The sequence below is a fragment of the Trichoderma atroviride genome, chromosome 4 (genome assembly GCF_020647795.1).
Source record: "Trichoderma atroviride chromosome 4, complete sequence".
NCBI classification, from domain to species: domain Eukaryota; kingdom Fungi; phylum Ascomycota; class Sordariomycetes; order Hypocreales; family Hypocreaceae; genus Trichoderma; species Trichoderma atroviride.
In genome coordinates, this window is record NC_089403.1 from 2245192 (window position 1) to 2271947 (window position 26756).

The 26756-nt window shown below is 48.8% G+C and overlaps 16 protein-coding genes across 16 annotated transcripts; 9 read left to right on the plus strand and 7 right to left on the minus strand.

Annotated features, from left to right (window-relative positions):
• Positions 1–177: 177 nt before the first annotated feature.
• Positions 178–698, plus strand: TrAtP1_008041 (uncharacterized protein; the record flags this gene model as incomplete). The annotated part of the gene is made up of 3 exons (XM_014086341.2): positions 178–220; positions 310–477; positions 562–698. 3 exons carry the CDS (start codon positions 178–180, stop codon positions 696–698), a joined length of 348 nt encoding a protein of 115 aa, XP_013941816.2.
• Positions 699–933: 235 nt separating this feature from the next.
• TrAtP1_008042 (uncharacterized protein) lies at positions 934–1900 on the plus strand (the record flags this gene model as incomplete). The annotated part of the gene is made up of 3 exons (XM_066113764.1): positions 934–1339; positions 1406–1705; positions 1758–1900. The coding sequence occupies 3 exons, from the start codon at positions 934–936 to the stop codon at positions 1898–1900; spliced, it is 849 nt and encodes a 282-aa protein (XP_065969852.1).
• Positions 1901–2286: 386 nt separating this feature from the next.
• Positions 2287–4235, minus strand: TrAtP1_008043 (uncharacterized protein; the record flags this gene model as incomplete). The annotated part of the gene is made up of 3 exons (XM_014086475.2): positions 2287–3967; positions 4021–4115; positions 4188–4235. The coding sequence occupies 3 exons, from the start codon at positions 4233–4235 to the stop codon at positions 2287–2289; spliced, it is 1824 nt and encodes a 607-aa protein (XP_013941950.1).
• Positions 4236–4847: 612 nt separating this feature from the next.
• TrAtP1_008044 (uncharacterized protein) lies at positions 4848–5985 on the plus strand. Its single transcript, XM_014086476.2, has 3 exons — positions 4848–5081; positions 5166–5384; positions 5477–5985. Exons 1-3 carry the CDS (start codon positions 5005–5007, stop codon positions 5772–5774), a joined length of 594 nt encoding a protein of 197 aa, XP_013941951.1. The 5' UTR covers positions 4848–5004; the 3' UTR covers positions 5775–5985.
• Positions 5986–6278: 293 nt separating this feature from the next.
• Positions 6279–6735, plus strand: TrAtP1_008045 (mitochondrial 37S ribosomal protein uS17m; the record flags this gene model as incomplete). The annotated part of the gene is made up of 2 exons (XM_014086477.2): positions 6279–6413; positions 6475–6735. The coding sequence occupies 2 exons, from the start codon at positions 6279–6281 to the stop codon at positions 6733–6735; spliced, it is 396 nt and encodes a 131-aa protein (XP_013941952.1).
• Positions 6736–7117: 382 nt separating this feature from the next.
• Positions 7118–8300, minus strand: TrAtP1_008046 (uncharacterized protein; the record flags this gene model as incomplete). Its single annotated transcript, XM_014086438.2, has 2 exons — positions 7118–7338; positions 7394–8300. The coding sequence occupies 2 exons, from the start codon at positions 8298–8300 to the stop codon at positions 7118–7120; spliced, it is 1128 nt and encodes a 375-aa protein (XP_013941913.2).
• Positions 8301–8883: 583 nt separating this feature from the next.
• Positions 8884–9425, minus strand: TrAtP1_008047 (uncharacterized protein; the record flags this gene model as incomplete). The annotated part of the gene is made up of 2 exons (XM_066113765.1): positions 8884–9258; positions 9336–9425. 2 exons carry the CDS (start codon positions 9423–9425, stop codon positions 8884–8886), a joined length of 465 nt encoding a protein of 154 aa, XP_065969853.1.
• A 422-nt stretch (positions 9426–9847) lies between these two features.
• On the minus strand, positions 9848–11277 carry TrAtP1_008048 (uncharacterized protein). Its single transcript, XM_014086478.2, has 5 exons — positions 10988–11277; positions 10789–10926; positions 10654–10735; positions 10393–10580; positions 9848–10330 (listed from the first exon to the last, which is right to left on the minus strand). Exons 1-5 carry the CDS (start codon positions 11163–11165, stop codon positions 10125–10127), a joined length of 792 nt encoding a protein of 263 aa, XP_013941953.1. The 5' UTR covers positions 11166–11277; the 3' UTR covers positions 9848–10124.
• A 320-nt stretch (positions 11278–11597) lies between these two features.
• Positions 11598–12426, plus strand: TrAtP1_008049 (uncharacterized protein). Its single transcript, XM_014086479.2, has 5 exons — positions 11598–11653; positions 11726–11858; positions 11914–11992; positions 12043–12084; positions 12153–12426. Exons 1-5 carry the CDS (start codon positions 11631–11633, stop codon positions 12179–12181), a joined length of 306 nt encoding a protein of 101 aa, XP_013941954.1. The 5' UTR covers positions 11598–11630; the 3' UTR covers positions 12182–12426.
• Positions 12427–12657: 231 nt separating this feature from the next.
• Positions 12658–13419, plus strand: TrAtP1_008050 (uncharacterized protein; the record flags this gene model as incomplete). The annotated part of the gene is made up of 6 exons (XM_014086480.2): positions 12658–12691; positions 12792–12874; positions 12941–13009; positions 13080–13172; positions 13235–13249; positions 13312–13419. The coding sequence occupies 6 exons, from the start codon at positions 12658–12660 to the stop codon at positions 13417–13419; spliced, it is 402 nt and encodes a 133-aa protein (XP_013941955.1).
• Positions 13420–13615: 196 nt separating this feature from the next.
• TrAtP1_008051 (uncharacterized protein) lies at positions 13616–15541 on the minus strand (the record flags this gene model as incomplete). Its single annotated transcript, XM_014086481.2, has 3 exons — positions 13616–14094; positions 14149–14290; positions 14363–15541. The coding sequence occupies 3 exons, from the start codon at positions 15539–15541 to the stop codon at positions 13616–13618; spliced, it is 1800 nt and encodes a 599-aa protein (XP_013941956.2).
• A 367-nt stretch (positions 15542–15908) lies between these two features.
• TrAtP1_008052 (uncharacterized protein) lies at positions 15909–17850 on the minus strand. The gene is made up of 9 exons (XM_014086482.2): positions 17467–17850; positions 17395–17408; positions 17283–17345; positions 17127–17221; positions 16981–17072; positions 16783–16924; positions 16562–16720; positions 16162–16497; positions 15909–16105 (listed from the first exon to the last, which is right to left on the minus strand). Exons 1-9 carry the CDS (start codon positions 17595–17597, stop codon positions 16007–16009), a joined length of 1131 nt encoding a protein of 376 aa, XP_013941957.1. The 5' UTR covers positions 17598–17850; the 3' UTR covers positions 15909–16006.
• TrAtP1_008053 (uncharacterized protein) lies at positions 17851–20365 on the plus strand. Its single transcript, XM_014086483.2, has 3 exons — positions 17851–18377; positions 18443–19820; positions 19875–20365. The coding sequence occupies exons 1-3, from the start codon at positions 18293–18295 to the stop codon at positions 20341–20343; spliced, it is 1932 nt and encodes a 643-aa protein (XP_013941958.2). The 5' UTR covers positions 17851–18292; the 3' UTR covers positions 20344–20365.
• TrAtP1_008054 (uncharacterized protein) lies at positions 20366–21265 on the minus strand. The gene is made up of 3 exons (XM_014086484.2): positions 21014–21265; positions 20868–20939; positions 20366–20813 (listed from the first exon to the last, which is right to left on the minus strand). The coding sequence occupies exons 1-3, from the start codon at positions 21174–21176 to the stop codon at positions 20635–20637; spliced, it is 414 nt and encodes a 137-aa protein (XP_013941959.1). The 5' UTR covers positions 21177–21265; the 3' UTR covers positions 20366–20634.
• Positions 21266–23106: 1841 nt separating this feature from the next.
• TrAtP1_008055 (uncharacterized protein) lies at positions 23107–24025 on the plus strand. The gene is made up of 3 exons (XM_014086485.2): positions 23107–23298; positions 23379–23671; positions 23724–24025. The coding sequence occupies exons 1-3, from the start codon at positions 23243–23245 to the stop codon at positions 23780–23782; spliced, it is 408 nt and encodes a 135-aa protein (XP_013941960.1). The 5' UTR covers positions 23107–23242; the 3' UTR covers positions 23783–24025.
• A 338-nt stretch (positions 24026–24363) lies between these two features.
• TrAtP1_008056 (uncharacterized protein) lies at positions 24364–26640 on the plus strand. The gene is made up of 2 exons (XM_014086486.2): positions 24364–24910; positions 24980–26640. The coding sequence occupies exons 1-2, from the start codon at positions 24678–24680 to the stop codon at positions 26469–26471; spliced, it is 1725 nt and encodes a 574-aa protein (XP_013941961.2). The 5' UTR covers positions 24364–24677; the 3' UTR covers positions 26472–26640.
• The last annotated feature ends 116 nt before the right edge of the window (positions 26641–26756 follow it).

The following is a 26756-nucleotide window of genomic DNA, read 5'->3' on the forward strand; positions in this document are numbered from 1 at the left end:
TGAGGGTGCCTTTGCGGCCCTGCAAAATTTCTACCGCTATTGCTTTTTTTCTCCACTTTAGTCTTGCGACAGGATGGTTATATTCTATTGGTAGCGCCAGACTTCTTTTAACTTTGAAAAGGTAGGCGTGGCAGCCCTTGGTCGTCAGTGACATGTTCATGATAATTAACAGATGCCATGAAATTCGGCCATGATTTCAAGCAGTCCTTGGCAAGTCAAGGTATGTGTTTCTTACTACACTTCCTCCAATAATCCGAGAGCAGTTGTATCTGCCTCTTGAGCCGCTTACAGTCGCTTATCGTCTTGTAGGCTTCCCGCCTCACTGGGTCGCTCAAGCGATCCCGTATGGCCAGCTAAAGAAATGCCTCAAAAAAGTTCAGCGAGAACTACAAGAGCTGGGCCTCGATGCTGAGACGTTGAAAGCGCTCCTCGACTCTGATACGCACTCTCCAGTTGCTTTGAATTATAGTCTTAACGGTATGCCTGTTGTTCTTTTTGACATTTAGCACCTGTTTTGCTCTCAAGAGCATGGCTTTGGGTAATATTACTGACGCTGTCTAGCGTCTTCAAACTCTACGCTCGTCCGGCCAAAGTTGACTGTATTCATTCATTTGCACGATGGCAATATTGTTGACGCCTCTTTAACGCCGACCACTCGTCAATTTTTTGAAAAAAATCTCCTCGGGAGCAGCAGTTAGCCATTCTGATGATGAAAAGGATTCTGCGTTGGCAAATATTTCACGCTTCAAGACGACGGACAAGGCGACGGATAATACCGCGGACAGCACAGCGGACAACACAGCAGATAAAAGAACGGACAACGCAACGGACACGACGACGCCCGTAGCACCACAAACAGAGGCAAGCCACCATGATGAGGAACGTTACGAAAGAATAGAATTGCCTCTTGTGTTTGACAGCGTCTTCTTTGACATGCTTCTAAGCGATGTCAGCAACTTGGATGCCTTACAAACCACGGAGCAGAATCACTTACAAGAAGAAGTTAAGGAGCTGGGGAAGCAAGTATCGCAAGTATCACGGCCGACCCGCTTCTCTAAGAGTGATATGGACCGCTGGAGGCGTATATTCGAACTGTACCTGGATGCAGAGATCTTCTTTGCCACACACGAGCGTGAACACGGGGCTCGTTCCAGCCAGAAAGCTCTCAAGCAGCTGCAGTGGTTCCAAGGAGAGGTCAACAAACAAGAGCTTGTCAGCTCGTTCAAGCTCCCAGAGAGTCGAACTGCCTTCTCGAAATTCCTCGAATTAAATCTGGATCTCTTAAAACATTTACAGTTCCAAGAACTAAATGTATTAGCAATCTCCAAAATATTGAAGAGTATGAACCATACTTGCCCCTACCAAGTCTTGTCTCCTCAAAATCATTAGCTAACATTATGCATAGAATTTGATAAGCGGACAGCGCTGGGCGTTTCTCGTGCTTTGCCAGCAGCAATCAACTCCCGAAGGCTATTATCCGACCATGTTTCTAAAGCAGTGTGCGCTCGGATTTCCGACGAGCTAGTATCCATTATACCCCAAATTAATGATTATCTTTGCCCGATATGCTATTCCTTGGCATATCAACCAGTTCGCTTGGACTGTCAACACGTTTTCTGCATTCGTTGTATTATCAAGATCCAGCGACGCAAAGAGGAGAGCTGCCCCTTGTGCCGAGCTCCCGTGGTCATGAACGCTTCCATCGGTAAGAGAAATCACCTCGTGGACTTTGAAATGGCGCTTCTAACATTGCATAGACAACCTTGATGCGGAATTAGAAAAGTTCATGAAAAAATATTTTATGAAGGAGGTAAAGGAGAAACAACGCGCTAATGAAATAGAACGGGGGATAGAAGAGTTTGGACCAGGCTATACACGGTCTGAATGCAGCGTTATGTAAGAGATGGAACTAATGAACATGAGATTTTTTAGTCTTTTTATGAAATATTGACCTCTGCGGTCCTGTGATACCAGCAAATATGCATCAACTACAAATATTCTTTATATGCGGTGTATATATATCTATACAAAAGCATTAATGTTTTTTAATGTTTTAATTTCATATTCTTCCTGTGTCATTCTTTCCCCCTTGGCATTTGATATCTGCTAAATATGCATGACTGGTGTGTAGCTTCACATGGAACTCAACGGGCATAGCGCATCTCGATTTTGTATGCCGTCTTGTATCGCTATCTATCATCTGTATTGACGCCTTCGTTCGCTGCTCCAAAATTTCCAGCATTACTATTAATGGCCAATCTCGAGCAAAACCCAAGCCAACTGTTTTCAAGCAATGCTTACGGCCTCAGCCGCTGCCAGGGCTTTTTGGAAAAGCTGCTGCAGCTCTTCAGTCTCCTCTAATCCCACGCTGACGCGAACAAGATCCGGATCTACGCCATACTGAGCAGCCCAATCCAATTCCTGGTAGTGTGCCAATAAGACATAGGGAGAGCAGAGGGTGAAGTTGGTTCCCAAGCTCGGTCCTTTCGCAGTGTCCATGTGATCATAGAATTCTTGAGCCTGCTGTGGGTGGGTGAATACGATCGAGAGCAAGCCTCCATAGCCACCATCGGGAAGGCGGACCGCTTCGTAATTGGGTTTTGAAGGATTATACTTTGGGTAGTACACGTCCTTGACAGTAGAATTGACTCTCAAAATTTCGCATATTGCTTCGGCATTGGTGTTAATGCGTTTCACTCTGTTGGCAAAATCGCGGCTGTTCCTCTCCATAAAAAGGATGTCCTCGGGCCAGTACGTGTTTTCGTAAATCTGTTCCTCAAAGGCTTTCTTGAGCGGATGGTAGTGTCTGCCTTCTGGGTTCAGGACGGTACACCCACCCATAACGTTTGAGCCGCCCGAAAAGATCTTTGTAAGGCTACTGACGACAATGTCGGCATACTGAAGAACATTGACGTTTGCAAATGTGCCTATTGTCTCATCGACGACGACGGCAAAGTTGAATTCATCGGCTAGCTTGCGAATGCGTTTGAGGTCTGGGCAAGTAAGCAGCGGGTTTCCTGGGAACTCAACAAAGAGTGCCAGGAAGCGCTGTCCATCCTTTAGGAGGCGCTCTAGGTCGTCGAGTTCCTCTGACGATGCATGGCCATAAAAGACGCAGCCAGGCCCAAACTTTTGTATAATTTTGAGTGTGTCGACGTAAGGAAATCCAAAACTTATACTCTTGTATGCGCCCAGGGTGGCTAAGAGGGCACGGTGAGCGTTGAAAATGGCATTCATGCCGCAAGGGTATAGCAGCACATCCGTCTCGTCGAGAGACTCCATGCCACGACTGTTTGATTTGGCATCCAGCTTTGCTTCATCATTCATATCGGCCTCGCCAGAGAGAGAGCCTGCAATTCTTCTGCGGATGGCTGATTTTGCCTTGGCCACTTGAGTGAGGTCCAGGTTTCTGCCGAAGCGCTCCTCAAGGAAGCGAAAGCTCTCATTTGCTTCCTCGGGAATCTCAGAAGATGGTGCAACAGCCTTGGCTTCTGAGCTGTTTGTGTGAGTACCACCGGCAGCGGCCGTACGCGAATATCGCTTTGGGCCTCGGATCAATTTCTCCGGGGGTGTATGTGACTGCTGCTCTTTGACTGCAACAAGCTGCCCGTGCTTGAAAAGTTCATGAGAAAACTCAGCCCGTCGACTTGAAACGCCATCGCCAGTGTGCTGCCAATACTGCTTTGCTACCGGGAAAGACTCTTGCGGGAAGATGACACCAGAGATGGTGGGCGACAGCTGCTTCAGCAGCGGAGAAATATCCTTGGACGTATCCAAAGCAAGGTCAACTACAGAGAGTTGCCCAGAGAGTTGCCCAGAGCTTTGCCCAGACAGCCGTTGGCGCATGAAATCGAGACATCTTCGGGCAGCGCTGGCCGTGGCAAAAAGCATGGCCCGCTGGCCAGGGCGACCAAAAGCCGCTGCAACGTCTCGAGCAAATGCATCAATGCTCTTGTGGACGAAGAATCTAGAAAAGGTCAGAGACTGAGAACAAGCTTGACCTTGATCAACGTCACTCACCGAGGGTATCCCGTGACCATGCGGCTCGTCACCCAATCTTGGCCTTCTTCATAGCCGATGTTGGCTTGCCACGTGGGTAGCGAGACGCTGACTGCCTATAATGATGGCTGCAGTGTCAGTAGCTCGTCTCATCATTGCAGCAATACAAGAGTCCAAAAGCAACGCACATGAGCAGTGTCCTGGGGGATAGATTCGCCCAGCGGAATGACAGGCATTGTGGAAGAAACAGGCGCCTCCGAGTTTTGGCCAATTTCAGGCGTTGAAGAGGGCAGTTTTGGGTGCTGCCTGTCTTTACAGCTATAAGTAGAGATTTCCGAATTTGCTTGAGACGAGGTCTTCTATATAACTCACTCGGCCTAAAGATCGGAACAAATTAGATATGACCCTATGAAATGAGTCATTAGATTTATATGAAAACCTGCTGCCCACTTGCAACGGTATAACTACAGTAGTTCGAATAATTCGATTTCGATTACGATAACCAACACTTTTTAAATCAATAAATGCAACGTATGCATCATTTTGTCAATCTCGCTGCTCTCTCTACGGTGTGCGCCAAGTCAAAGTTTTATGCACGTCACTTACTGTACTAGCACACTGTACTTGGGATGCTGTAGAGGGACATTAAAGTTTACCTCTATTTGTTCTATAAGCGTGCAAAATAAATACGCGTACCTAATCAAAGCATGCAGCATCCTATAGGCCGTGATCGAGACCTACTAGTAGCAGTAGAAGATATAGCATGCTATTGCTATTCCTTCCGGCGCAAGATCCAAGGCTCCTTGCCAGGCTGAACCGCCCTGTCGCGCATGGAGGGGCGGAGCAGCTCCTTGTGATGTCATTTCGCAACCCCACTGTGGTATTTAAGCTACCCATCGCCAGCTGCGCGACAGCCTCGTGGATGATTTCGAGCCAGCCAAGCGCCGTGCAGCCTTTTTGTCCCAGTTACAACCCAGAAATAGCAACAATCATATCGATATAGCCATGGCCAGCTACAGAAACACCCCCCTGTACGGCGGAGCGATCACCTGCGACCTGCCAAAGCACTTCGCAGACGTAAGGTGCGCAAAACTTGCGACTCAACCCCGCGGCGCAATCGCATTCATGGCCCTGTACCTGTACTAATCGAACATCCATTTTTGCAGCAAGCTGAGACAGGTTCCCGACAACCAGGAGGTATGGATCGATAAAGATGGATTCACAAGCATCATCTTTGATATCTCAGAGCGCGTTGGCGGTCCTGGTTCGAGCCCCGAGATCGACGGCCGTGCCATGACCACACATCTGGAAGACATGGTCGGATCGGAAATCGATACAGTGAAGATCTGGAACACCGCCGAGACTGAATTCACAAAAATGAGCGAGTATGACAAATCAAACCCTTCCCGATGCGCTCCATTTCTCTCCATTCACTGCGAAATAGCTGCCCGCTAACGAAATATACAACCTGATGTAGCCTGAAACACCCCTCATATACCCTCATCGCGACACAGACACCCAAACTCCCCTCCAACGGCTTAAACTCGGCACCCGACTTCACAGCCATCACCATGACGCTCCTCCGTCTTGAAGAGCAAAAGACTGACATACTCATCACCATCAACGTCCCCCACATTAAAGGCGAGTACGATGCCGAAGAGGTCGACCTGGAGCTGGGCAAGCAGGGCAAGCTCATCGGCGACGCAGTGGAGATTGCAGCACGCATTTGGGAAACCTTTGTGATTAAGGACTGGGATCTCTTCCACGGAGCTTGAAGCGTTTAATGAAAATGTAAATGAATAGTATACCAAAGATATGCATAGGCTTGACAGACAAGGCCGCCATGTGCATCTATCTACTTATATGCTTGTTTTTTCTTGAAAAATAAGTAAGCGCTGTCATTATAGTTTTAGACCTATCTATCAACGTTTGCAAATTTATATACGCGGAGCGTTCATAGGAATATACAATCATCAGCAGAAGCAATTTTCCTATACCAATAATACCGCTGCCGCTATGATCGCATTACTGCTGTATCGAAATGCGCGCGAGCTTAGTATCATGCTGCACCCACTTTAGCCCGCTATAGCGTCCTCGAGGTGTTCTTTTTCCTGATTGGACACAATGGTCGGATCAACCTCGGCATCTCATTCTTTGCTGTTTGACACTTTATCCAGCGCCAATCGCAAAGCCGAGACCCACCCAGGAATGATTTTCGAGACCATGATGGATGGCTAGCATTGCCTGCCAATTGTTCACATCGCCTTCGCAATATCAAAATGTCCTCACAGGTTGCAAAGGCCGCCCGTCGGGTGACCCACGAGCTCCATGGCATAGTTGTATCTGCTGGTCTGATGCAAAAAACGGTAAAGGTCCGAGTCGGTGGTCAACGATGGAACAAAATCATCAACAAGGTGTGTATATATATGTGCGAATCTACTACACTTCATTTTCCTCAACTAACCCGGCCAAAAGTGGTTTGCAGACCCCAAGCACTATCTCGTGCACGACCCCAACTCCTCCTTGCGTACTGGCGATGTCGTTTCCATTGTTCCCGGCTGGCCGACATCAAAACATAAGCGTCACGTCGTCAAGAACATCATTGCGCCGTACGGAACTCCAACCGAGGAGAGACCACCGATTCCCACATTAGAAGAGCGGATTGCTGAGCGGGAGGCCCAGCAAGCTGCCAAAAGAGAACGCAGGGCACGCACCGAGGGGGAACAGAAAGAGTAACATGACGGGGAACACGACACGATAAAGACACCACACAAGATGAAATAAACCACGAATCCGAATTGGCAAAATGCAACAAGGCTGTATGAATAGATCGGGCAGCTTCTTTCCCAAGAGGCGCCCTTACATTGTTTAATAGCAAAGGGACACTCAAAAGCTGCTCCCACCAAATGAGTCAGAGTCTAGCAATATAGAGCTCATGAACAACTCCCGCGCTTCGATCGTCGACTGGATTTGACGAAGCTCGCACGCTGCAGCCGCTACTTAATAACGTCTTGATCCTGTATCGCTGTAATTTTGCATGTATCGCTCAAAGCAGAAAAGGGCTGTTTGTATGCTGTATCTGGGTGCGCATGTGCAGCTCAGCTCAGATCAGCTCAGATCAACCACCGCGCTCTCCGAATTTTTCGGCCCATTCTTCATATTCCCGTATGCCTTTCTTGTCCACACTTGGTCGAATGGACTTTAAGCTTAGCTCAAAATCTGAAATATCAATGGGCCGTATTTCCTCCTTTGCCATGTATAAGAGGGCTTCCCCTAGAGATCTCAATGGTCCCATGGCCGCATCTTTAGCAAGAGACGTAATATCAGATCCCGAAAATCCTATTGAGCAGCTATTAGCTGACCGATCCAGAAAGGCGACAGAGACAGGACTTACCATCTGTTTGCTGTACGAGGTTTTCTATTTCCATATCCGACAAGCTGTGATTTTGTTGCCGTAGCAGTGTTCTCAATTGTGTCTCTCGTGTCTGTGGCTCTGGTAGTGGAATGTATTGTCGGCGCACGAATCGTCGCCGCGCAGCCTCGTCTATGGCCCATGGTAAATTCGTAGCAGCCAGCACCAAGACCCGTTGGGCATCGCTACGCTTGTTCCCTTTACCAGTCGTCTCTCGACCAGCCGCAGCTTGTTGGAGCTCACTCCACTGGATAAGGAACTCCGTCTTGATTCTTCTTGTAGATTCGTGTTCGCCTGACCCAGATCGTTGCGACAATAGCGAATCGATTTCGTCAACAAATATGATACTAGGGGCGAGAACTTTGGCAAGACCAAAAAGGGCCCTGACTAGTTTCTCCGACTCTCCTAGATATTTGCTCGTTAAGCTACTGGCAGAGATGGAGAAGAAAGTAGATTTAGATTCGGTGGCTACTGCGCGTGCCAGCATTGTTTTTCCAGTACCTGGCGGTCCGAACAGGAGCATTCCACGAGCTGGCTCACGTAGGCCCATGAACAAGTCAGGTCGTAGAAATGGATAGACTACTGTCTCCCGCAGAGAATTCTTGGCCACTTCCAAGCCCGCAATATCGTCCCAGTGGACTTCGTCTCCTTGGACAACAATGTCATTGAGGATTTGCTTGGCCGCACCCTCATCTATACCGGGTGGCAGGTTCTTCAGGATTTCTGCCTTGGTCCTTGCACCAAATGTCTTATCGCTTGGGCGTTCTCTCGTTATGCTGGAATTTCGTTGTCCTCCAGGGGTCCCAGCATTGTTACTAGTGGAAGCTTTCACGCTGCCTCTTTTACTCTGAATCGACATTTCTTCAGAAACTGGGGGCTTCCGAGGCATCGTATGTTGTTCTGATTTACTCGGTGTTTGGTACAATATGGAGGGTTCTTGATGGGTTGATGTAGAGGTCAGAGCGCTTGATGCTGCGCTAATAGACAAACCCGAAGGCTGTGGGAGACGGGATTCATCATACGGAGGAACCACGCTCCATTTCTTAGGCGATGTACGCGGAGTTTTCACGTCATATGATAGTACTGATTTTTGCGAACTAGGTGAATTTCGTTCGAGTGATGGGCGCGGAGAAGGGCGCGGAGAAGGGCGTGGGGAGGGACTTGATTTTGAGCGCCCTTCAATGGGATAAGGCCGTAGGAGGTTGTCTCGGGCTCCTAGAGATCCTGAGGATCCCCAGGCTATAGTTGCAGCCAAGCTTGATCCATCTACCACAGGCTTGCTCGACCGGCGAGCAGTAGGTGATTGATCATTCTGTTTCTTTGATCGAAGTGTAGTCCTCAAAGTGCGCTTTTCGGGACTTGTGCCGCGGCTTGACCTGTCACCTCTCGCGTCTGGTGAATCTAGGGATCTCCCATCAAGACGCGGACGTGTAGATTCGGTAGGGGTACTGCGAATCCTCCGAATCACTTCTTCAGATGACGTCATTGCATCCAGAGATGCTCTTGAAGGGAAGACGGGACGTGAAAGCTCGGAATATGTTACAGCTGGAATGGTGCCGTCTCCAATGGTCCCTGTGGCCTGGCTGGTGCTGCCGCTGGCTTCTCCGGGGGGAAATGGAGTCGTTATAGTCGGTCGAGACGAGACTGTCCTCCCGAGACAGTTTCAGGGCTTCCAAGAGATCAATTCGTTCTTTGCATTGCAGCTCTAGCTCTTTCAGCGCATCGATCAAGACAGTGTCGGAGCTGGTATATGATTCAGAGACTCTCGGTGCGCTGGACGACGCGTAGTATTCGTTTATGCGTCGAAGAGCGGCTTTCCAATATCGAGTGGCTTCGCCTTCATCGCCCTAGTTCAAACGAATGAGCACGAGTCGGGAAAATAAAGCCATCAGTATGTGAAGCTGGCGACGATGCATCATCTTACCTGGCCCTCATAGTAAACCGCTGTTGAGCAACTGAGGTAGCTGTTATCGTAGGTCTTCTGAAGGGCAGTAATATCTTTATTGCTGAGCATTGCATGAGTGGAGCGTCGAAATCCCAGGTGCGTGCGTGGTGAACCGGCTAAATGTGATTGTCGTGCTTGCGTTGTAACAAACGACGTCGCAGAAATACGGGCGGTCCAACTAGTTACGCCGAAATAGGTGCTGGGGAGAATTTGAGTGACATGCGACAGGCCTTACGCAGCACCGACGCAGCGGGCGCTTCCCGGAAGGCGTAATTGATGGGTCTTATCCAGGCGCCCTGCTTTCCATATCTTAGTGCTTTGATGCAATAGGCTGTGTAAAACTCCGCGAAAGGCACTGCCAGCCTTAGCGCAGACCTGCCGCAGCGCGGCTAACTCGCTGCTAATAGTACCCATCTGATGTCCATGGTATCACCTACCTACCTACCTATCTAAACATCCATCAATTCAAAGCATATATGTACTACATATTTATAAAATACTGTCTATTATAATTGAATCACGCCAGGCTCTAGGATATTCCAATCGTTTTAGCTTGGTGTAATAATAGCAGTGGAATCAATCGTGAGCGGCATAAGCTACCTATATAAACCCAGTAGTACTATATAGAATTTCAAATATCCCGCTATTATATCGTTTTTTATGAATGTGTTAACCAACCATCAGGTGAGCGTAGCATTTACATGCTCAACCCAAACAACGCTTAATATACATCCAAATAAAGTTCTGTTTGATGAAAACATCTCTATATCAAGAGCTGCTTCCAACTCCCCCTACCAGCTCTATCGGTGCGGACCCTGCTCCGCGGTTGCTTGTAGGCAAAACGCCAAATCTTCCGTACGTCTTCTGATCAACGCTGACATAGTGCGGTAATATCGCAAGGAGGTTCAAGCGAGACTCGACCCATCGAAGCGCCCATTCCGGAGGGGCAAGCAGCTTTACATAGCCAAGGCCAGCTACGAAGGAGAGAGCATGTGTTAGCAGTCAAATCGATAGCACATGGGTGGTTTCACTGTACCAATATAGCCAACTCCAACGCCGCAGAGATGGCCCAGTAAACTAGTGCTTGGCATCAATGCAGCCACAACCACTATCATAAGCAATGGTGTAGTCCAGGTAGGGAGCTGGTATGTTCCAATGACCAGATACGGGTTCGTCTTGTATGTTCGGATTGCCTCCATGCCCAAAAGCAAAAACACCCACATGCTACCCAACGAATTCTGATATTAGCAGCCAGTCCCCAAGACTAGGAATATCCGAATGGCTGGGTATTTCTTACCTAGCGCCCATAACAGCATTATTAGCTCTAAGGACGAGAATCTCAATCAGGAGATACAAAACCGCAGGAATCGTGGTTAGAGCTGCTTCCGTTAGATCAATGGCACACAAGCAGAATGCATATTGTTATCCATACGTCCAAAAAAGAGTGCCAGTGTCGTCAGGGTTCCATATTCGCTTTCGAATCGTTCCATCAACGGCGTCAATGCAATAGCGTTAAGGAGGGCATGGATGAAGTTCAGGTGAATGAGAGGAAAGGTGTTCAGCCGATATCCTAAAACATCATTAGATCATCCGCAAGCCAACTCGTCATCTGCTCGGGGCACATTGGTTACCTGACGCAAAAGAGATCTTGTCCGGGATCAGAGAGCCCCAGACCCGGACATCCCAGAGACCGGGCAGGGTAGCCAGCCAGAAACATGCTATGCTAAGGAGGATAGCACGGGTAAATAAAGGCAAGCGAAAGAGGTATGATCTTGCCCTCTGGGTGCTGAAGCCTTGAATACTCGGCATCGCTGCTCGTGCGCCGGTCGATTCGTCTCCAGCATCCGGCACTTGGAAGACGGTACAGAGTTGGCACAATTGCGCCCAGAAAGCGACCCAGTAAATTAGTAGGCAGAGATCAGGTAAGCCTCGTTGCGCTAGCTCGGGCCAGCGAAGGCAGTATGAATTCGCCCTACCAAGAAATGAAATTTTATTATAATAATTTCAGTATATTTATACTAATGAGAAATATTTAAAATCAAATTATTAGATGGTTTAGATTTGGAATCAAAATATCTATATTTATATAAACGTTATTTTGCTTGCTTTTTTAATAACAAAAAAAAAATACATAGCCAAGTGCAGTCCCCCTTGATGCCTTAGAAAGTTGGCGTAGCGTAAGGCAGAAAATACCACATCCGGACCGGTAGTTAACCAATTGGAGATCTACTATCAATCGCACCCAAGGTCTTTTCAAGGCGACAATCACCCAACATGACGACGCGACAAGCTGCTCTGTTAGTATCTACACCAATCAGACTCACGACCGTTTGCGAATTCGATTCTAATCACTAGTCACCCGCTTCTAGGTCGCTGTACCGTCGCTCGTTGAAGCTTGCGTTGGACTGGGCTGTCCATCGCCATCTATGGCGAGGCCAAGCGCTCTATATTCGATCTCTATTTGAGGCCAACAGGCAGGTCTCAGACCCTCGCCAACAGAGGGTCAGTACATTCTCCCCTCCATCTCGATCGACAACCGGCATTAATTGTGCCATAGGCGTTACTGGCAGAGACAGAAAAGTTACTAGAGAGCTGGAAGCACCCAGACCCGTATATTCCGCCAACAGCCCCGGGAGGTGAGACTGCACGTACAATCCGCATTGGGCGGCAGAAGCTAACTGATCAGGATCCAAATTCGAACGAAACCTTCCTTGTCCGATTCTAGACCGTGAGTCAACGCCCTTCTACGACTGCTACGCCTGTAACACCTGTAACGCCTGCTAATCGTTTTGACAGCCCCTCCTCATCGAGCAGACCATCATTAAGGCCTCAGCTTGCGCCAAACACAGACCTCCAGTACATAGCAAAATATAATCAAAATTTCCCAATAAAATAAAGGTTCAAGCTTGAGGAAGGGTGTGAATGTGATATGTCAATTAGCAAGAAAAGGGATCAAGAATATATATATATACTCAAATCAGGGAGTACAGGACTGTAATCTAGAATTTTCTGAAGAAATTAAGAGCTCCGTTTTCTTCACTCGAAAACCAATGAATTATTTCTACTTTTATCAAATAGGCAGCGAGATCTTATATTGCTATCCCTGGTAGTATTCAGCTACTGAGTACTTGGCGAGGCGTGATGTAATAAGGCGCATACAGAGCCCCTCCTGCAAAATGTCACTAATACTTCTTATACCGGCTGCCGCGATTCTGATCCCTTCAACCAAGACCTTTACTCTTGCAGCCCCCAATTCATAGCCTGCATTTCTCATTTCAATCGCCAACCCATCACAGTGAAAATGGCATCGTGTATTTTCTGCCGTATTATCAAAGGTTCGTTCCGGGGAAGGCGTTTACCAAACCATGCAGCCACTTAGAAAAGCTACCCCTCTCTTACAGCTTCTTGCGGTATACTGACTGCGTGTTCTACCAGGGGAGATTCCGTCTTTCAAGCTGTTTGAAAGCGAGAAGACGTTGGCTTTTCTCGATGTCGGGCCCCTCAGCAAGGGCCACGCTGTAAATTCTCTTCTTGCCTGGCTGGAACAATCACTGTAAATTTCTAACATTACGACTTTCATCCAGCTTGTCATCCCCAAGTTCCATGGCGCAAAGCTCGCTGATATCCCCGATGATCAGCTCTCTGAGATTCTGGTAACACACCCGTGCTGTTCTGTTCTTTGGTTTGATTTATCCCTACTTACCAGATATGCCCATCCAACAGCCTACTCTCAAGAAGCTAGCGGTAGCTTCTGGAGCAACCGATTACAACATTCTTCAGAATAACGGAACCATCGCTCACCAGCAGGTGCATCATGTAAGCATTACTACCACTTTGAGATTCTTGGGTGAAGGCAAAGCTAACTTTGATTGAAACAGGTTCACTTTCACATGGTATGATGGTCTACGCTGGCCGCAGCAAAGCATCCTAGTCCCCCATACTAACTCTTCACTAGATCCCGAAGCCAAATGAGACAGAGGGCCTTGGCATCAGCTGGCCTACGACCTCTGGCGATATGGAAAAGCTCAAAGCACTTTCCGAGGAGATCAAGTCCAGGATGTAAATTTTGGCTACACGGTAGCACTGGTCTAACCTGCACATCGGCTTGGGTCTAGGCCAGTGGGAATATGATGCTATGGTTTGCCCAAGAGACATGGGAAGTGAAAGCATTGTGCAATATGTCTATCCTCCATAGATACCGTATACAGTGCCCCAGTCTATCCAAACATTTATTCATCTTGGCATCCGTAGCTGTCTCTTTAGTCTACATCGTCGGCTGATGTTTCTAGATTGCCTTTCCCATCAGAGGCCGGGGGATCGTACCATCTCGCCACAGCAGCACCTTGCAATATCCCCTGTCTATCGTAGAGGGATCGCGCGCGCACGTACGGGTCCAGCTGCCAGTAGTTTTCCCTGAGCTGCGTCGCCAGCTGGCCCCTCTTGTCGGCGATTTCTTTGCTGTCGCCCTTGTCTATCCACTGCATAGTCACTTCTTCGTAATCCTTCATCAGCTTTTCTCTGACTCCAATGAGTTGTCCCCTGGTCTCGGTATCCTTCATCGCATCATTTTCGCCCGCGACGGGCTCTACATATTTGTACTCCCAGTCTTCGTCGCCTCCAAGCTCTTTGAGGACATGTGCAGGCTCGATGAACTCTTGCAAGTCTTTCTTGTTATTTGTGAAGTGGACTTTGGCTGCCACAACGGGATCTAACCAGCCGCGAATGATCTTCCAAATTCCTACGCCACAAGTCAGTTTCTTTTCTATCCTTCAAGAGCAGTTCATCTTCATACCTTGAAATATCCAAGGTGCGTTGTGGACGAGGACAGCTCCAAGGGATTCAGGGTAGTTGGCTTCAAAGCACTTGATCATAAACTTGACAGGGGTGTAATCCATGTTCGCCATGGAAAACCCTGTCATATCAAACACGACAGTCTACCCAGTACCGTTAGTAAATTTTCTCCAAAGTACATCCTGCCCGTCAGTCCATAGAATAGAATGGCTTACAGCTGTGTCCACAGGAGGTCTCAACACCATTCTCGCAGTCTCAATCAGGAAGACGGTGCATCGCTCCAGACTCTCTTCGCAATGCTCTCCCTGGTGGTGAAGGCGCACTCGGACAACACAAATTGGCCGGCCCTGCTTGTCCACTCCGTGCAAGAAACTCTTACCCATTCGGAGCTGCGCCAAAAAGTCTTCACCAACCTTCTTAGCGTCGCCCTTGCCATTCTGCGCATCCAAAAGAGCTCCCTCTTCTCCATTCTTCATGATATCCTCGTCCACTTTCATCTCAGTATGCCTCCAGCTCATAGTAGACACCAGCATAACCAGAGCCTTCTCCACATCCCACTTGCGGGCTCGAAGGAACCGCAAAGCGAGGGCGTCGGGGTGGTCATGCTTTACCATGGCCCAGTACGTCTCGCGAATGATTTCAGGACTGTGGCTCGCAAGCACCTCTTGGAAGTGCTTGTTTTGGCCATACTTGTCGTCGTCAGCCTCGCTCGCCGAAGGCTTGTCAGCCTTTCTCTTAAAGACGCCGAAGCGCTTCCTCTTCCCGTCTGCTTCCGCTGCTTCCGGCTTTCCACGGGATGTCGCATCAGCGCCGGCAGAGCCAGTCTCTTCAGCAGCAACGCCGCAGATCTGGAACAAAGCTTGCCACAGCTGGCGCAGCTTCTCTTCCTGCTCTGGGGTGAGGTTGCCCACGTGCCCCGGTGCGATTTGGGTTGACATGCTGTCAGAAAGCGAGGCGATGGCCAGAGTATCTTTTAAATCGGTGGTAGTTGCCGTAGTCGCAATCGCAGGATGTTCGCGCAAATCTATTGTCGCAGCGCAAGAGATGGCGACAACAGCCAGAAGAACTACGACACCGGTAGTATATGTAAAGCCACTACGAAGGTCGACGCTATCGCTCGTCCGGCTCGTTCTGCGCAAAGGTGAAGGGACGGCGCTATGAGGGTCTCGTGAGGCTGTTCTTTGAGCCGGGTGATCGCAAGTGTAAGTGCTTGAGACGGCCTGCTTGATCTCACGTGCCCGCGATGTAAACGCGCGAGAGTCAATTGAACTTCCAGACGAGGCTGCAATCGATAGGCGCGGCGTGGAGAATTTCGTGCCCTTCTGCGATGCTAGTGCGAAAAGCCGCGATGCGCCAGATGTCACTTCCAAGCACTGCCTTGCGGGAGGCCTCATGTGCGAATCGGTGATTTGCTCGCAGTTGTGCGGACTTGTGAGAAGGACTGCGGGAGGCTCATTTATCCCGAGATCCAGCGCAATGCGGAGCAAATAACATTAGAGAGTCGTATTCTGCAGTCTAAACCGCTAATGCCTGCTAGGTACATGGCAGATCGCCGATAAACACCCAGGCAGTAAGTACCGGAGAGAATTAGCATATTTTAGACCTTAAGTCAGCCTCAAGTGGTTACCTGGGGATTCTAGGCTAAGTAATACCAAAGCAATGCTTCCTGTACCGTACTTTCAGCTTGGTAAGTGGTAATTGCTAGTGTGAAATAGAAATCAAGTGTAAAAATCCAAAAAAAAAAAAAAAAAAATAAGCACATCTAGAACAATCTTTTTTTTTCTTCTAGGCTCTAGGCTCTAGTATTATATATTCTCTCTCCCTTGTAAATACATATACATATATGCCTCGCAAAATATTTATAGCTCATCCAGGACGTGGATGTACTTCTTGTCTTCCCTCTTCTCCTTCTCTGTGGCCGGGGGGAGATCGTAGTAGTTGGAGCTTCGGAATCCTTGCTGCACCGGAAGTTAGATACCCAGTCGCTTGCCATATATCATTTAGCATCACTTACCAAGTAGTGGTATGTAAAGTTGGCAATGTCGCCGGGCTCGATACCAAGATCGCTGAATGTGCTGGCTTCAGGGTCAATAACCTGATCAATGAACTCCCGCTCAACCTCGTCCGCGGAGATGGTATGCCACCACAAGGCGTCGTTGAGAACTTTCGCTACTGGTTTCAGAATTGCCTTGGGCACATTAATGTGTCGCCTCTTCTTGAAGATTTCCTTGTCTACCAAGGCTGCAATCTCCGCCAAGCTGTATTGCTTAGGTCCATAGAGCTCAAATGTCTTGCCAGCGGTGGAGTCGTCGTACAGCATCTTCTCCAGGGCAGCGCCCACGTCGATAGACTGCGAATATGTCAGTAAGGTTACGAAATAGCCATTTTTAATGGTATCTTTCTCAACGACTTACGTGGACTGGCCAGAACTTCTCCTGCATGTTATTGGCCGTAAACAGGTTCAGCACCGAAGCAAGCTTCAGCAGGAGGTTATCTTCGAAGCCAAAAACGGGTGCTGGTCGCACAATTGTTGTCTCGGGGAAGATGCTTCTGGCAACAAGTTCACCTCGTCCCTATAGCAGGGTATTTTAGCATGACCCGGTACTTTTCCTGCGAATTCCAGCTCTAAGCATACCTTGGTCGCAAAGAACTCGGATGGTGAGTTGACGTCGGCATTGTGTGACGACACATGAATATATCGGTCAACGTCGTACTTTGCAACAGCTTCGGCGATACGCTCGGTTCCCTCCACATGCACGTCCTCCAGAGTGAAGTTCCTATCAAAGTTTAGTAGGATTCTTCATGATAGGGATTGTTGGTCTGTCGCCCGTACTTTGTAGGATAATCTCGTCCAATCAGGTTGTAAACAACGTCCGAGTGCCTAACACTTGCTTCAATAGAAGCGGTATTGCGAAGATCGTGCTCCTACATCCAGATCAGAAACAAGTCGTCGGGTGTATCGGGGGGGGGCAGTCATACAACAAAAATAACGCGGCCGAGATCACCAGTGAGCTTCAAGTGTCGCTTTGTCATTTCTTCGCGGAAGGGGACGACAACGGTACATCCTTGGCGGGCTGAAGAAAGGGATTAGGTCGGCTGTACGCACTCCAACACCTGAATCTGCGGGAAACATACCAAGGCGGTTCACAATGTATCGACCCAGTTGACCCGTTGCGCCGAATACCGTCGCGGTATGGCCTATGTCGGTTAGCTGTCGAGCTTCGAGTGGGCAGTTGTGTGTTCGCACCTCCCAGGGAAGATCTAAAAAGAATAATGTTAATTGGATTCTCTCAATGTATCAGCTGCGGGCATCGCTTACCGGCCACCCTCTGATCGTAGAATAGTTTTGCCAGTTCGTGTGATGGCAACATCTGATAGGGATCGCTTGCCGCTGGCGCCGGCGGAGATGGAGCAGCGGAGAGCTCTCCGAGAGAGCAGGGTGAGCATCATTCTGGCCGGTTCAACAGCAGGGAGCAGCTGGTGAGGTCGTTGGGCTGGCCAATTCGAGATCTTGCTGATGCTCTATATTGTCCCTGCCCACCAAGACCAGACAGTTGAAGCGGCATGCCGAAATAGTGCATTTCATTACTCTTGCGAGCTAGTCTAAATGTAGACTAGGGCTGCGTGTAGTGCTTCGTTGTTTGGTTTTTCCGCTAGGCACAGTCTACAAATGAAGGGGATACGGAGTACAAAGAGCAAGAGTGAAGCAACCCAGGATCGGCACTGTGGTTTTGCTGTAAACGATAAAGACAAAGCTGCAACCATACCTGTATGAGTCGGCAGACGTGCCTGTTTATACGATAAGAAAAAAAACAAATTCTTCTGTTTCCTTCTATCCTCCGTCCTCATTTGAGTACCAACAGCTTGGCCAGTACCGATTGAAAGGCAGCTGAGATCAGGCAAGTAACTTGAAGTGTCTAGGCTGTTGTTTTTAAATGGAGACGCATCATCGCACCCAATGCCAAACGCTGACTTGCCAATAGCACTAATACCTGTACGGAGTACATCCCAAGCGTCTCTACGAATATTTCTCTTTGAGCGTGTCACTCGTTTAGCATCTTAGTCTACTGGCCGGGGTAGATGCCATCCCACCCACAGCATACCATGCAGACTGTTGGCGCTGACTGATTTCCATCAGTTCCAAGATGAAGCCACGCAAGCGTGCCTTGCAGAAGCAACGAAATGGTTGGCAGCAGTCGTCTGGTAGCAGACATTCCACGCCATCCAACGGTATGTCCTCGCGAAGAACCAAGCCCGTATCAGCTGGGCACACAATTAACTAGAGCCTCTTCCAGTAATCTTTACCCTGCTCGATGAAGCTCGACAGACATCAAGCCATGATACTTCATTCTGGAGCCAAAACACACAACTTCGAAAGAAGCCTGTGGCATTCGTTAGCTCTGGCTCTCACGATCCGTTGACCTCGCCGCAAGTCGAATCAGAGGAAACGGAAGATTCGAAAAAGTCTACCGAAACGCCTGCGGCCGCAAATGAAGAACCACCGCAACCAGATGATGTCAGCTCTAGCGAAGAAGTAATCGTTTTTAAGGGCCGAAATCACATGAAGCGGAAACCCCAAGCGCCTGAGATAGCTCAAACGGCTCCTGAGGGTCTTCAAACTCCTGAGGCAACGCGAGTCCCCGAAGAAATACAAATTCCCCAAGAGACGCAGACTCCTGAGGAAACAGAGACCCCCGAAACAACGCAGACCCCTGAAGCAACGCAGACCCCTGAAACAACGCATATTCCTGAGGCAGCGTATAATCCTGAGGCAGCGCATAGTCCTGAAGCATCCCACAATCTCAAGGCAACTCATGCTCAGGAGATTACACTCACGTCCATACAGACTGAAATCCGAGCGGTTGAAAGAGAGCTATCCAATGAACCGAGAGAGCCTCGTACCCAGGACAACGAAGCAAGCAAAGAGGGGGTGCGAGATGAAGATGAGGAAGATTCTGATGGCCTTTTTTGGCCCAAGAAGAAGTCAAATAAGTCACGGGGACGACAGAAATGGGGACAAGACTCCGAAGAGGATGCCATACTCGCCGATTACATTGCCAACATGCGTCAAAATGGGGAGATGATGGGCGAAACATCTGAAGAAGATTCGGGAAGCTCGAGCAGTGACGACGCTGGAGACCACCTGTCGGCGCCCTCAGGCCTCAAAGATGAGGAAAACGTCGATATATATTCGGAGGCAGAATATCAGCCTCAAAAGTCACTGTTCGATGAACCTGATGATGATTTACATAAACGCGAATCACACTCCATCCCTCGCCCATCGTCACAAGAGAAGCTCAAGGGGAAAGCCGCAATCAAAGGCCCCGCGGGCACTTTCATGCATTCTTTCACCGAGGTTGAATATCTCGAGGAACAAGGGGACTTCGACTTTATGGACTGGGAACGACCTAGCGTAAGGCGAAAAGGGGGCAAAGCGAGACGTCTACTTCTAGGCTCAGATATCGATTCGGATCTGGAAGACAGACTGCAAGCCGCCTACAGCAATGATCGGCAGAGGAAGGCTCAACGTAAGAGGGAGAGGGAAGAGTTGCGAGCGACAGGGATGCTTGGCAATAGAAGCCAGCCAGACCTCCTAGCCAAGTACCGGACAGGCATCACAGCAGGCGAAGCTGTGGATGAAATAAAAACGTTCCTTGCCGGACCTCAACAAACGCACGTATAACACAACCCTGTCAAAGGATACCCACTTTACTGACTATTTACCAGATTAAATCTACCGCCGATGGATAAGCGAACAAGGAAAATGATCCATGAGCTAGCAAATAAGTTTAGCATCAAATCCAAGTCAGTTGGTGCTGAAAGTCAACGTCGGCCAATTCTACAAAAGACAAAAAAGACGACATATAGAGAAGCTGCTTTTGACCAGGCATTGTCGCGAGTTAAACGGCATTATTCTTCTCAGCCAGGAGGCGGGGGCGGAGGTGGAGGCGGAGGCGGAGGCAGATCTAAAAACAAACAGCAATCATCGTCAGGTCGGCATAATCTAGCCAGCTACCAGGATGGTGAGGTCATCGGCGCATCTGCCCCGGAATTGGGAACGGAAAATCGCGGTCGAACCATGTTGGAGAAAATGGGATGGAGTACTGGAACGCCTCTGGGAACGAGTGACAATCAAGGTATACTTCATCCTGTAAGCCAGACAATGAAACGAACCCGAGCAGGACTTGGACAGTAGACATAGACATGTGTTTTAGGAGATTCTGTAATTGTTGATGCAGAAAATTTAAAATAGCATAATGTGCAGAAACCATTGCTTCGAGATATCCTCGATAGCTATTGTACAACCGCAAACCCCATTGACCGTGAAGACATTGCCCCCATAAAGCAAACCATCCGTAACGCATTAAGAGATCCCAAAGGCGAAACACAATCACCTGTAGTCTCGAGTAAAGACACTAAAGTCACGCAAACAAAAACCCAAGTTTTTCAGATACGAAATCAGAACTAGTCATCGTCATGACCCCGCTTATTTCGTCGATGAAGAGTACTTGGTAACGGCCTTGGTGCCCTCGGAGACGGCGTGCTTGGCCAGTTCACCCGGCAGGATCAGTCGGACGGATGTCTGGATCTCTCGGGAAGAGATTGTGGACTTCTTGTTGTAGGCAGCCAGCTTGGAAGCCTCGGAAGCAACACGCTCGAAGATATCTAATGAAGTTAGAAAAGGAATACTTGATGAAATGAGACGCGATTGGAGCTTACCGTTGACGAACGAGTTCAGGATGGACATGGCACGGTTGGAGATACCAGTGTCGGGGTGGACCTGCTTGAGGACTAGAAACCAAAAGTTAGTATTAGAAAACAAGAAAAAAAAGTTGCAAAGTAAAAAGCAAATAAGGTAAACAAACCCTTGTAGATGTAGGAGCTGTAGGTCTCCTTGCGAGTCTTTGATCGCTTCTTCTTGTCGCCAGAAGCGGCGGTCTTCTTGCCGGCATCCTTCTTCTCGGGAGCCTTGCTGGCAGTTGAGGGGGCCTTGGCGGCGGGCTTCTTGTCGGCAGCTTTGGGAGGCATTTTTGAAGATGAATTAAAAATCGAGTGAAATCTAAGAAGGTTGGATAATCAAAAGGGCAAAATGGCGGGCTGGCAGCGGGTGATGATGGAAAAAGTGAATGGTGCGGGAAAGAGGTCTTGGGGATGAGCTGGGCTTTTGTAGCTGGGAACGCGTTGGTGCAAGTGGGTTACTGATTTGGCTGGGAAGCCAAAGTCGCCAGGCGTGGCGCGAGCAAAAAAGGGTCGCGCGTGCACGCCCCCCCTCCGTGCGTGTGGTTTTGTTTCTTTGCTGCCTTTTTGGCTGCTGGCGGCGCTAGGCCTTTTTTGTGGCAGAGTAATAAAGCAGGAAAAAAAAAAAAAAAAAAAAGTTGGCTGACTACTGGTACAGGTAGCGCGGTATCTTGGGCACGTTCCAGGTACTGGCGAAGTACCCCTTGCTCCAGCACAGCTATGTCGCGCTAGGCGGTTCGCGGCAAGGCGTGCTCAGTCGCAATCACGGCTTGCTGAGCCAAGTGCGACGGGGCCGAGTGCCTGCGATTGCCTCGCTGGACCGGGGGTCTGTATTTTGGCTCCCAGTCGCGTCGATTTTTTTTTGTTATTCTTTTTTCGAGGACTTCTTTTTCTCCAGCGCGCCATGTGATTGGCCAGATCTGTTCTTTTTTATCTCTCCAAGCCTTTCACCCCACCAAGTCCCCTTCCAGCTGAGGACCGGTACGTATTCAGTACCATTTTCCCCTCTTGCGATTGGGCGGCTTGTGATGTACCTCCCGCCTTTCGCCCTGCGCGCCGTGCCACCACACCGCCCGTTGAAAGAGCGGCCTTGATGGCCTTATCAGCTTCAGCCAGCCTACCCTGTAATCTAGAATAGAATCGCACTTTGAATGATTTCAGCGTAAATATCTGTATTTCCTCCAGCTATAGTCATTTTGGTTTTCAACTTGTTGTTTTTTATCTTCAAATTAGTAGAATACGCTGCAGCTTGCGGAGACGTAGGGGTAGAACAGCGTGCAATGCCGTTGTGCATGAACGCGTTGCTCAATTTTAGACGAGAGAACAAAAACAACAAAGCAATCTGAAATGATACTGTTCTGACCATACACTATGGCTTCACATTACCCACTATGAACAATACTAGTACCACTAAGCAAACTTACAGTGGATATAAAAAACGCTTATTGCATCCGCACGATCTGCGCGTATCTTTCAAAATATCTGGCGATGGCTGGATACCGAGTACACGAGATTACATAACTCGAACCAGAGCAATGAAGCTCAGCGTGCTATTCCATGGCCAGTCACTACAATCAGCAGACAGAGCTCAGGACTCAGCAGTGTTATCTGGTCGTCCAATAGACAGCCCTCATTTAAACCAAGGCAGGACTTTCGCAGGCAGCATCCCATTCTGCACCGTGATGTATAGAAATTGGACCAATCAAAGAGCATAAAATAATTGATGCACATGTTGCTTTTCTACAAGGGTGAATACTACTACTACTACCAACCAGGCAGTGTATTTTATACAGCACAGGTGCTGAGCGTCACTTGGGATCCGAGAATGAGGCACCAGAAAATTGCAATACTGTAATCCAGCGCGTTGCTGCTTGCTGCTATCATCAGTGGCGTGTCCAGCAGCAGCCACACTGAGGCTATCATGTAGCGCGGATGTGGAAGCGAGCGTGGAGAAGAGCAGGAGAAGTCGCTGAGTGCCGGCTCCAAAAGTGATGTACCGCCAAGGTACCTGGAGCGAGCACTTAGCTGCATGAGCCTTGTATCCATTTCCGCTGTACTTTGCTTGTTCACACCCCCCCGCAATTGCGATGGCAGTTTGTTGTGCTCGGAACACGTCTAATTTTCCCAAACAAGACTAGCGCTTGAGCTGCCGCAGAGGGAGGGTGATTGGTGATCGCGCGCGCTGAGCACCAAAAACTACTTAACTGAGATTCCCCCCCGCCGAATTCAATCCTCTTCATTTACACTGTCTCTCAACTATCCACGCTGCACGATTACCATTCCAACGTTCATCTCTTTTCTCGCCCAACCCTTCGAGTTTTTTTCTCGTTAATTTACCACATACAACTTATTTCAAAATGACTGGCGGCGGCAAATCTGGTGGCAAGGCCTCTGGCTCCAAGAACTCCCAGTCGTAAGTAAACTCGATTGACGCGATTCACGCGTCTGTTTCCATCACATTACTTGGACATAGCAAGTCTGACTCCATCGCAGCCGTTCTTCCAAGGCGGGTCTTGCTTTCCCCGTTGGTCGTGTCCACCGTCTTCTGCGAAAGGGCAACTACGCTCAGCGTGTCGGTGCCGGTGCTCCCGTCTACCTGGCCGCTGTCCTCGAGTACCTCGCTGCCGAAATTCTCGAGCTGGCTGGCAACGCCGCTCGCGACAACAAGAAGACCCGTATCATCCCCCGTCACCTTCAGCTCGCCATCCGAAACGATGAGGAGTTGAACAAGCTGCTGGGACACGTCACCATCGCACAGGGTGGTGTTCTGCCCAACATTCACCAGAGTAAGACGCGTGGCAAATCAAAACAAATCACATGGACGCTAACATTTCATAGACCTGCTCCCCAAGAAGACATCGGGTAAGGCTGGCAAGGGCTCCAGCCAAGAATTGTAATTTCTGCCTGTCGTTTTTGCTGCTTTCTTTCGAGGTCGTTTTGGTTGTCATAAAGGGGTCCAGGGATAAGGTTTTCGGTTGCTTTTGTACGTCTGGGTTGTACATTAATCCCCCACGGCTATGATCAATGAATCAATTAGGGTTTTTTCGATGCACTTCAAAATCATTTAACCATTTATTTTACATACTGTTCCAACTGCAAGTGAGGTATCAATGTACAAACATGGTGTGGCGCGTCTGAAGTTGGGGATTCCATGATGCAATACAGCATAGCTTCAACGACACATGCTTGACAAGCGTTATATATCCTTTTTCACTGTAGCCTTCCGTCTTTGCAAGAGATTGAAGAAAGAAACAAATAACTTCAAATGATATCCAAAACTTTGCCATTTGTCAATTGAATTGAGTTGATATTTTTTCATTTCAAAATATATTACATGTGGCATTTTGTATTCATCAGTTTCCAATGTCTTGCTTGAACATTGAATTGAAGCCCCGCACGCCTTTTTGCTCCGATAGCTATTTGGAGCTCCAGTATTTCTTAGCAGCATTCTTTATTAGCTAATGCTAGCAGCCGAACTGCCTATAACTAGCGTTTTACTACCAGACTCAGTTTAACACTTGAACGTGGCTGGCGGAACTGCCTAGCACAGGTATACCCGTGTCTCAAATCGTCCTACCTCTCTATCAAAGTCGTTCGACAATAGCTGAGCGGCTTGCGTGGCTTTGGGCGGTGAATTCGCGATTAAGCCGATCTCCATTCCAGCTAAATTTCACACGTCTCACATTCCCTGACAACTTACCTTCGCTCTAATTCAATCTTTTTGTGTTTCAAAACCGGGTTTCGAAACTTGGTGTCCTTTCCTTGTGCACGGCTTGACATGCGTTAAGCACCATGATGGCCACCGACAATGATTCCTCCCGCCAACAGGCGCAGGATGTGGGCGGAAGCAAATCCCTGCCTCTGATGTCCCGCGACGAAATCGAGGACTTGATTGCCAACGGACGACATATCATCATTCACCGCGGATATGTCTTGAAGCTTGATGCATGGCTCAAATACCACCCGGGAGGTGCCAAGTCCATCATGCACTTGGTTGGTCGAGATGGAACTGACTGGGTGGATGTGTATGTGAACCATGCCTCAAGCGGACACTCGCTACGTTGATATAGACTGCTAATGCTTCATTGTTACAGTCTACATTCCGAAGAAGCAAAACAGAAAATGCCGCGGTACCGCATCGGACGAATTGAGGGCTCCTGGCTGAACTTCAGACCACCTATCCAGGGCGGCGTCTTTCGGACCATGGCGGAAATCGAAGCGGATCGTAGCAAAGGCAACTACAATGCCGCGGCCGGAGACGATGCCAGCTCGTCCAGCTCTCGAGCCCCTTCGCCGGTATTTGATGTTGATGCGGGAGCGCTGCGGGGTCGAAAGACTGCCGCTGGAAGTGGATTGGCGAGATCAGGATCAATGTCATCGAATTCAACCACAGACAAGGCGCCGCTTGACGGCATGTCTTATCTAGACACTGTCACTCGCGAGCACATTCGCCTTGACCTGGAGGCTTATCCTGCTGTCGACGAAGCGACACAAGCCAACATTGTCGTCAAATACCGTGAACTGCACCAAAGGATCATCGATGCTGGCCTCTACAAGACCAACTATTCCGCGTACGGCTGGGAATGCCTGCGATACTTTTCTCTCTTCTTTACGATGCTAATCACCCTTCACTATGGCTACTATGTTATCAGCGCCTTGTCTCTTGGCTTCATGTGGCACCAGCTGGTTTTCACGGCTCACGATGCTGCTCACATGGGTATTACGCACAATTACTATGTCGACACGTTTATTGGAATATTCATTGCCGATTTTGTTGGCGGCCTCTCCCTCGGCTGGTGGAAGCACAACCACAACGTTCACCACATTGTGACGAATGCTCCTGAACACGACCCTGATATCGAGCACATGCCTCTTTTTGCCGTTTCTCACCGGCTCTTGGGTGATCTACGTTCTACTTTTTACGAACGGGTTATGAAATTCGATGCTGCGGCGAAAATCCTGTTGCGTATCCAACCCTGGACCTACTACCCGTTCTTGGCATTTGGCCGTTTCAATCTCTATGTTCTATCATGGGACTTTATCATCAACGGAAAGGGACCTCGGAAAGGCCAGGCTGCAAAGCACCGGTGGATCGAGCTGATCGGTCAGCTGTTTTTCTGGACTTGGTTTGGCTATGGCATTGTGTACAAATCGATACCCGATGGCTGGTCGCGTTTTGTTTTCGTCATGGTGAGCCATATTGCGTCGTCTCCCCTGCATGTGCAGATTGTGCTCTCACATTTCGCCATGAGCACTGCCGACTTGGGGCCGCAGGAGTCGTTCCCGCAGATGATGCTCAGGACAACAATGGACGTTGACTGCCCTCCGTGGCTGGACTTTGTTCACGGAGGCCTGCAGTTCCAAGCCATCCACCACATGTTCCCTCGCCTGCCACGTCATAACTTGCGCGAGGCACAGAAAATGATTATCGAATTTTGCAAAGACGTGGGCATTCCCTACGCATATTATGGATTTTCAAGAGCCAATGGCCAAGTCATTGGCAGGCTTGCAGAGGTCGCTCAACAAGCCGCCATCTTTTCCAAGTGTCAAGAAACTATCACCAAGACAAAGAATTTTGATATCTAGATTTTAAAACGCACATAGATGTATAGAGCTAGTATGTACCTTGCTATGGATAAAAGACAGAGCGATGCATAGAACTGAAGCTGTGGAAAATAATTTGGGATATTTTTGCAATTTTGCATGAGCTGTTATGCTATTTGAGTAGAATGAAAATTGATTTATTTTCTTTCAGAAAACATTAGACATCTTTATCACCGCTGCTATTAAGACGAGGAATATGGGTTTGACGACGAACTAAGCGGCCAATTTACTAGCAGCGAGTGTACTTATAAGGTACTTAGCTGAGGT

Excerpts from the sequence above, each read along its gene's own strand:
- TrAtP1_008044 (XM_014086476.2), top strand. The coding sequence starts at position 5,005 with ATGGCCAGCTACAGAAACACCCCCCTGTACGGCGGAGCGATCACCTGC. Across the intron at positions 5,082-5,165 it reads AAGCACTTCGCAGACGTAAG|CAAGCTGAGACAGGTTCCCG; the intron begins GTGCGCAAAACT and ends CCATTTTTGCAG. Across the intron at positions 5,385-5,476 it reads GAATTCACAAAAATGAGCGA|CCTGAAACACCCCTCATATA; the intron begins GTATGACAAATC and ends AACCTGATGTAG.
- TrAtP1_008048 (XM_014086478.2), bottom strand. The coding sequence starts at position 11,165 with ATGCCGAGTATTCAAGGCTTCAGCACCCAGAGGGCAAGATCATACCTC. Across the intron at positions 10,736-10,788 it reads ACTGGCACTCTTTTTTGGAC|CTCTAACCACGATTCCTGCG; the intron begins GTATGGATAACA and ends TAACGGAAGCAG. Across the intron at positions 10,581-10,653 it reads AATGCTGTTATGGGCGCTAG|CATGTGGGTGTTTTTGCTTT; the intron begins GTAAGAAATACC and ends TTCGTTGGGTAG.
- TrAtP1_008049 (XM_014086479.2), top strand. The coding sequence starts at position 11,631 with ATGACGACGCGACAAGCTGCTCT. Across the intron at positions 11,859-11,913 it reads CAGACCCTCGCCAACAGAGG|GCGTTACTGGCAGAGACAGA; the intron begins GTCAGTACATTC and ends ATTGTGCCATAG. Across the intron at positions 11,993-12,042 it reads TCCGCCAACAGCCCCGGGAG|GATCCAAATTCGAACGAAAC; the intron begins GTGAGACTGCAC and ends CTAACTGATCAG.
- TrAtP1_008052 (XM_014086482.2), bottom strand. The coding sequence starts at position 17,597 with ATGATGCTCACCCTGCTCTCTCGGAGAGCTCTCCGCTGCTCCATCTCC. Across the intron at positions 16,721-16,782 it reads CCGAGTTCTTTGCGACCAAG|GGACGAGGTGAACTTGTTGC; the intron begins GTATGCTTAGAG and ends ACCCTGCTATAG. Across the intron at positions 16,106-16,161 it reads ACTTTACATACCACTACTTG|CAAGGATTCCGAAGCTCCAA; the intron begins GTAAGTGATGCT and ends CTTCCGGTGCAG.
- TrAtP1_008053 (XM_014086483.2), top strand. The coding sequence starts at position 18,293 with ATGAAGCCACGCAAGCGTGCCTTGCAGAAGCAACGAAATGGTTGGCAG. Across the intron at positions 18,378-18,442 it reads ACATTCCACGCCATCCAACG|TAATCTTTACCCTGCTCGAT; the intron begins GTATGTCCTCGC and ends AGCCTCTTCCAG. Across the intron at positions 19,821-19,874 it reads CTTGCCGGACCTCAACAAAC|ATTAAATCTACCGCCGATGG; the intron begins GCACGTATAACA and ends ACTATTTACCAG.
- TrAtP1_008054 (XM_014086484.2), bottom strand. The coding sequence starts at position 21,176 with ATGCCTCCCAAAGCTGCCGACAAGAAGCCCGCCGCCAAGGCCCCCTCA. Across the intron at positions 20,940-21,013 it reads CAGCTCCTACATCTACAAGG|TCCTCAAGCAGGTCCACCCC; the intron begins GTTTGTTTACCT and ends TTTGGTTTCTAG. Across the intron at positions 20,814-20,867 it reads CCTGAACTCGTTCGTCAACG|ATATCTTCGAGCGTGTTGCT; the intron begins GTAAGCTCCAAT and ends TAACTTCATTAG.
- TrAtP1_008055 (XM_014086485.2), top strand. The coding sequence starts at position 23,243 with ATGACTGGCGGCGGCAAATCTGGTGGCAAGGCCTCTGGCTCCAAGAAC. Across the intron at positions 23,299-23,378 it reads GGCTCCAAGAACTCCCAGTC|CCGTTCTTCCAAGGCGGGTC; the intron begins GTAAGTAAACTC and ends ACTCCATCGCAG. Across the intron at positions 23,672-23,723 it reads TCTGCCCAACATTCACCAGA|ACCTGCTCCCCAAGAAGACA; the intron begins GTAAGACGCGTG and ends AACATTTCATAG.
- TrAtP1_008056 (XM_014086486.2), top strand. The coding sequence starts at position 24,678 with ATGATGGCCACCGACAATGATTCCTCCCGCCAACAGGCGCAGGATGTG. Across the intron at positions 24,911-24,979 it reads GGAACTGACTGGGTGGATGT|TCTACATTCCGAAGAAGCAA; the intron begins GTATGTGAACCA and ends TCATTGTTACAG.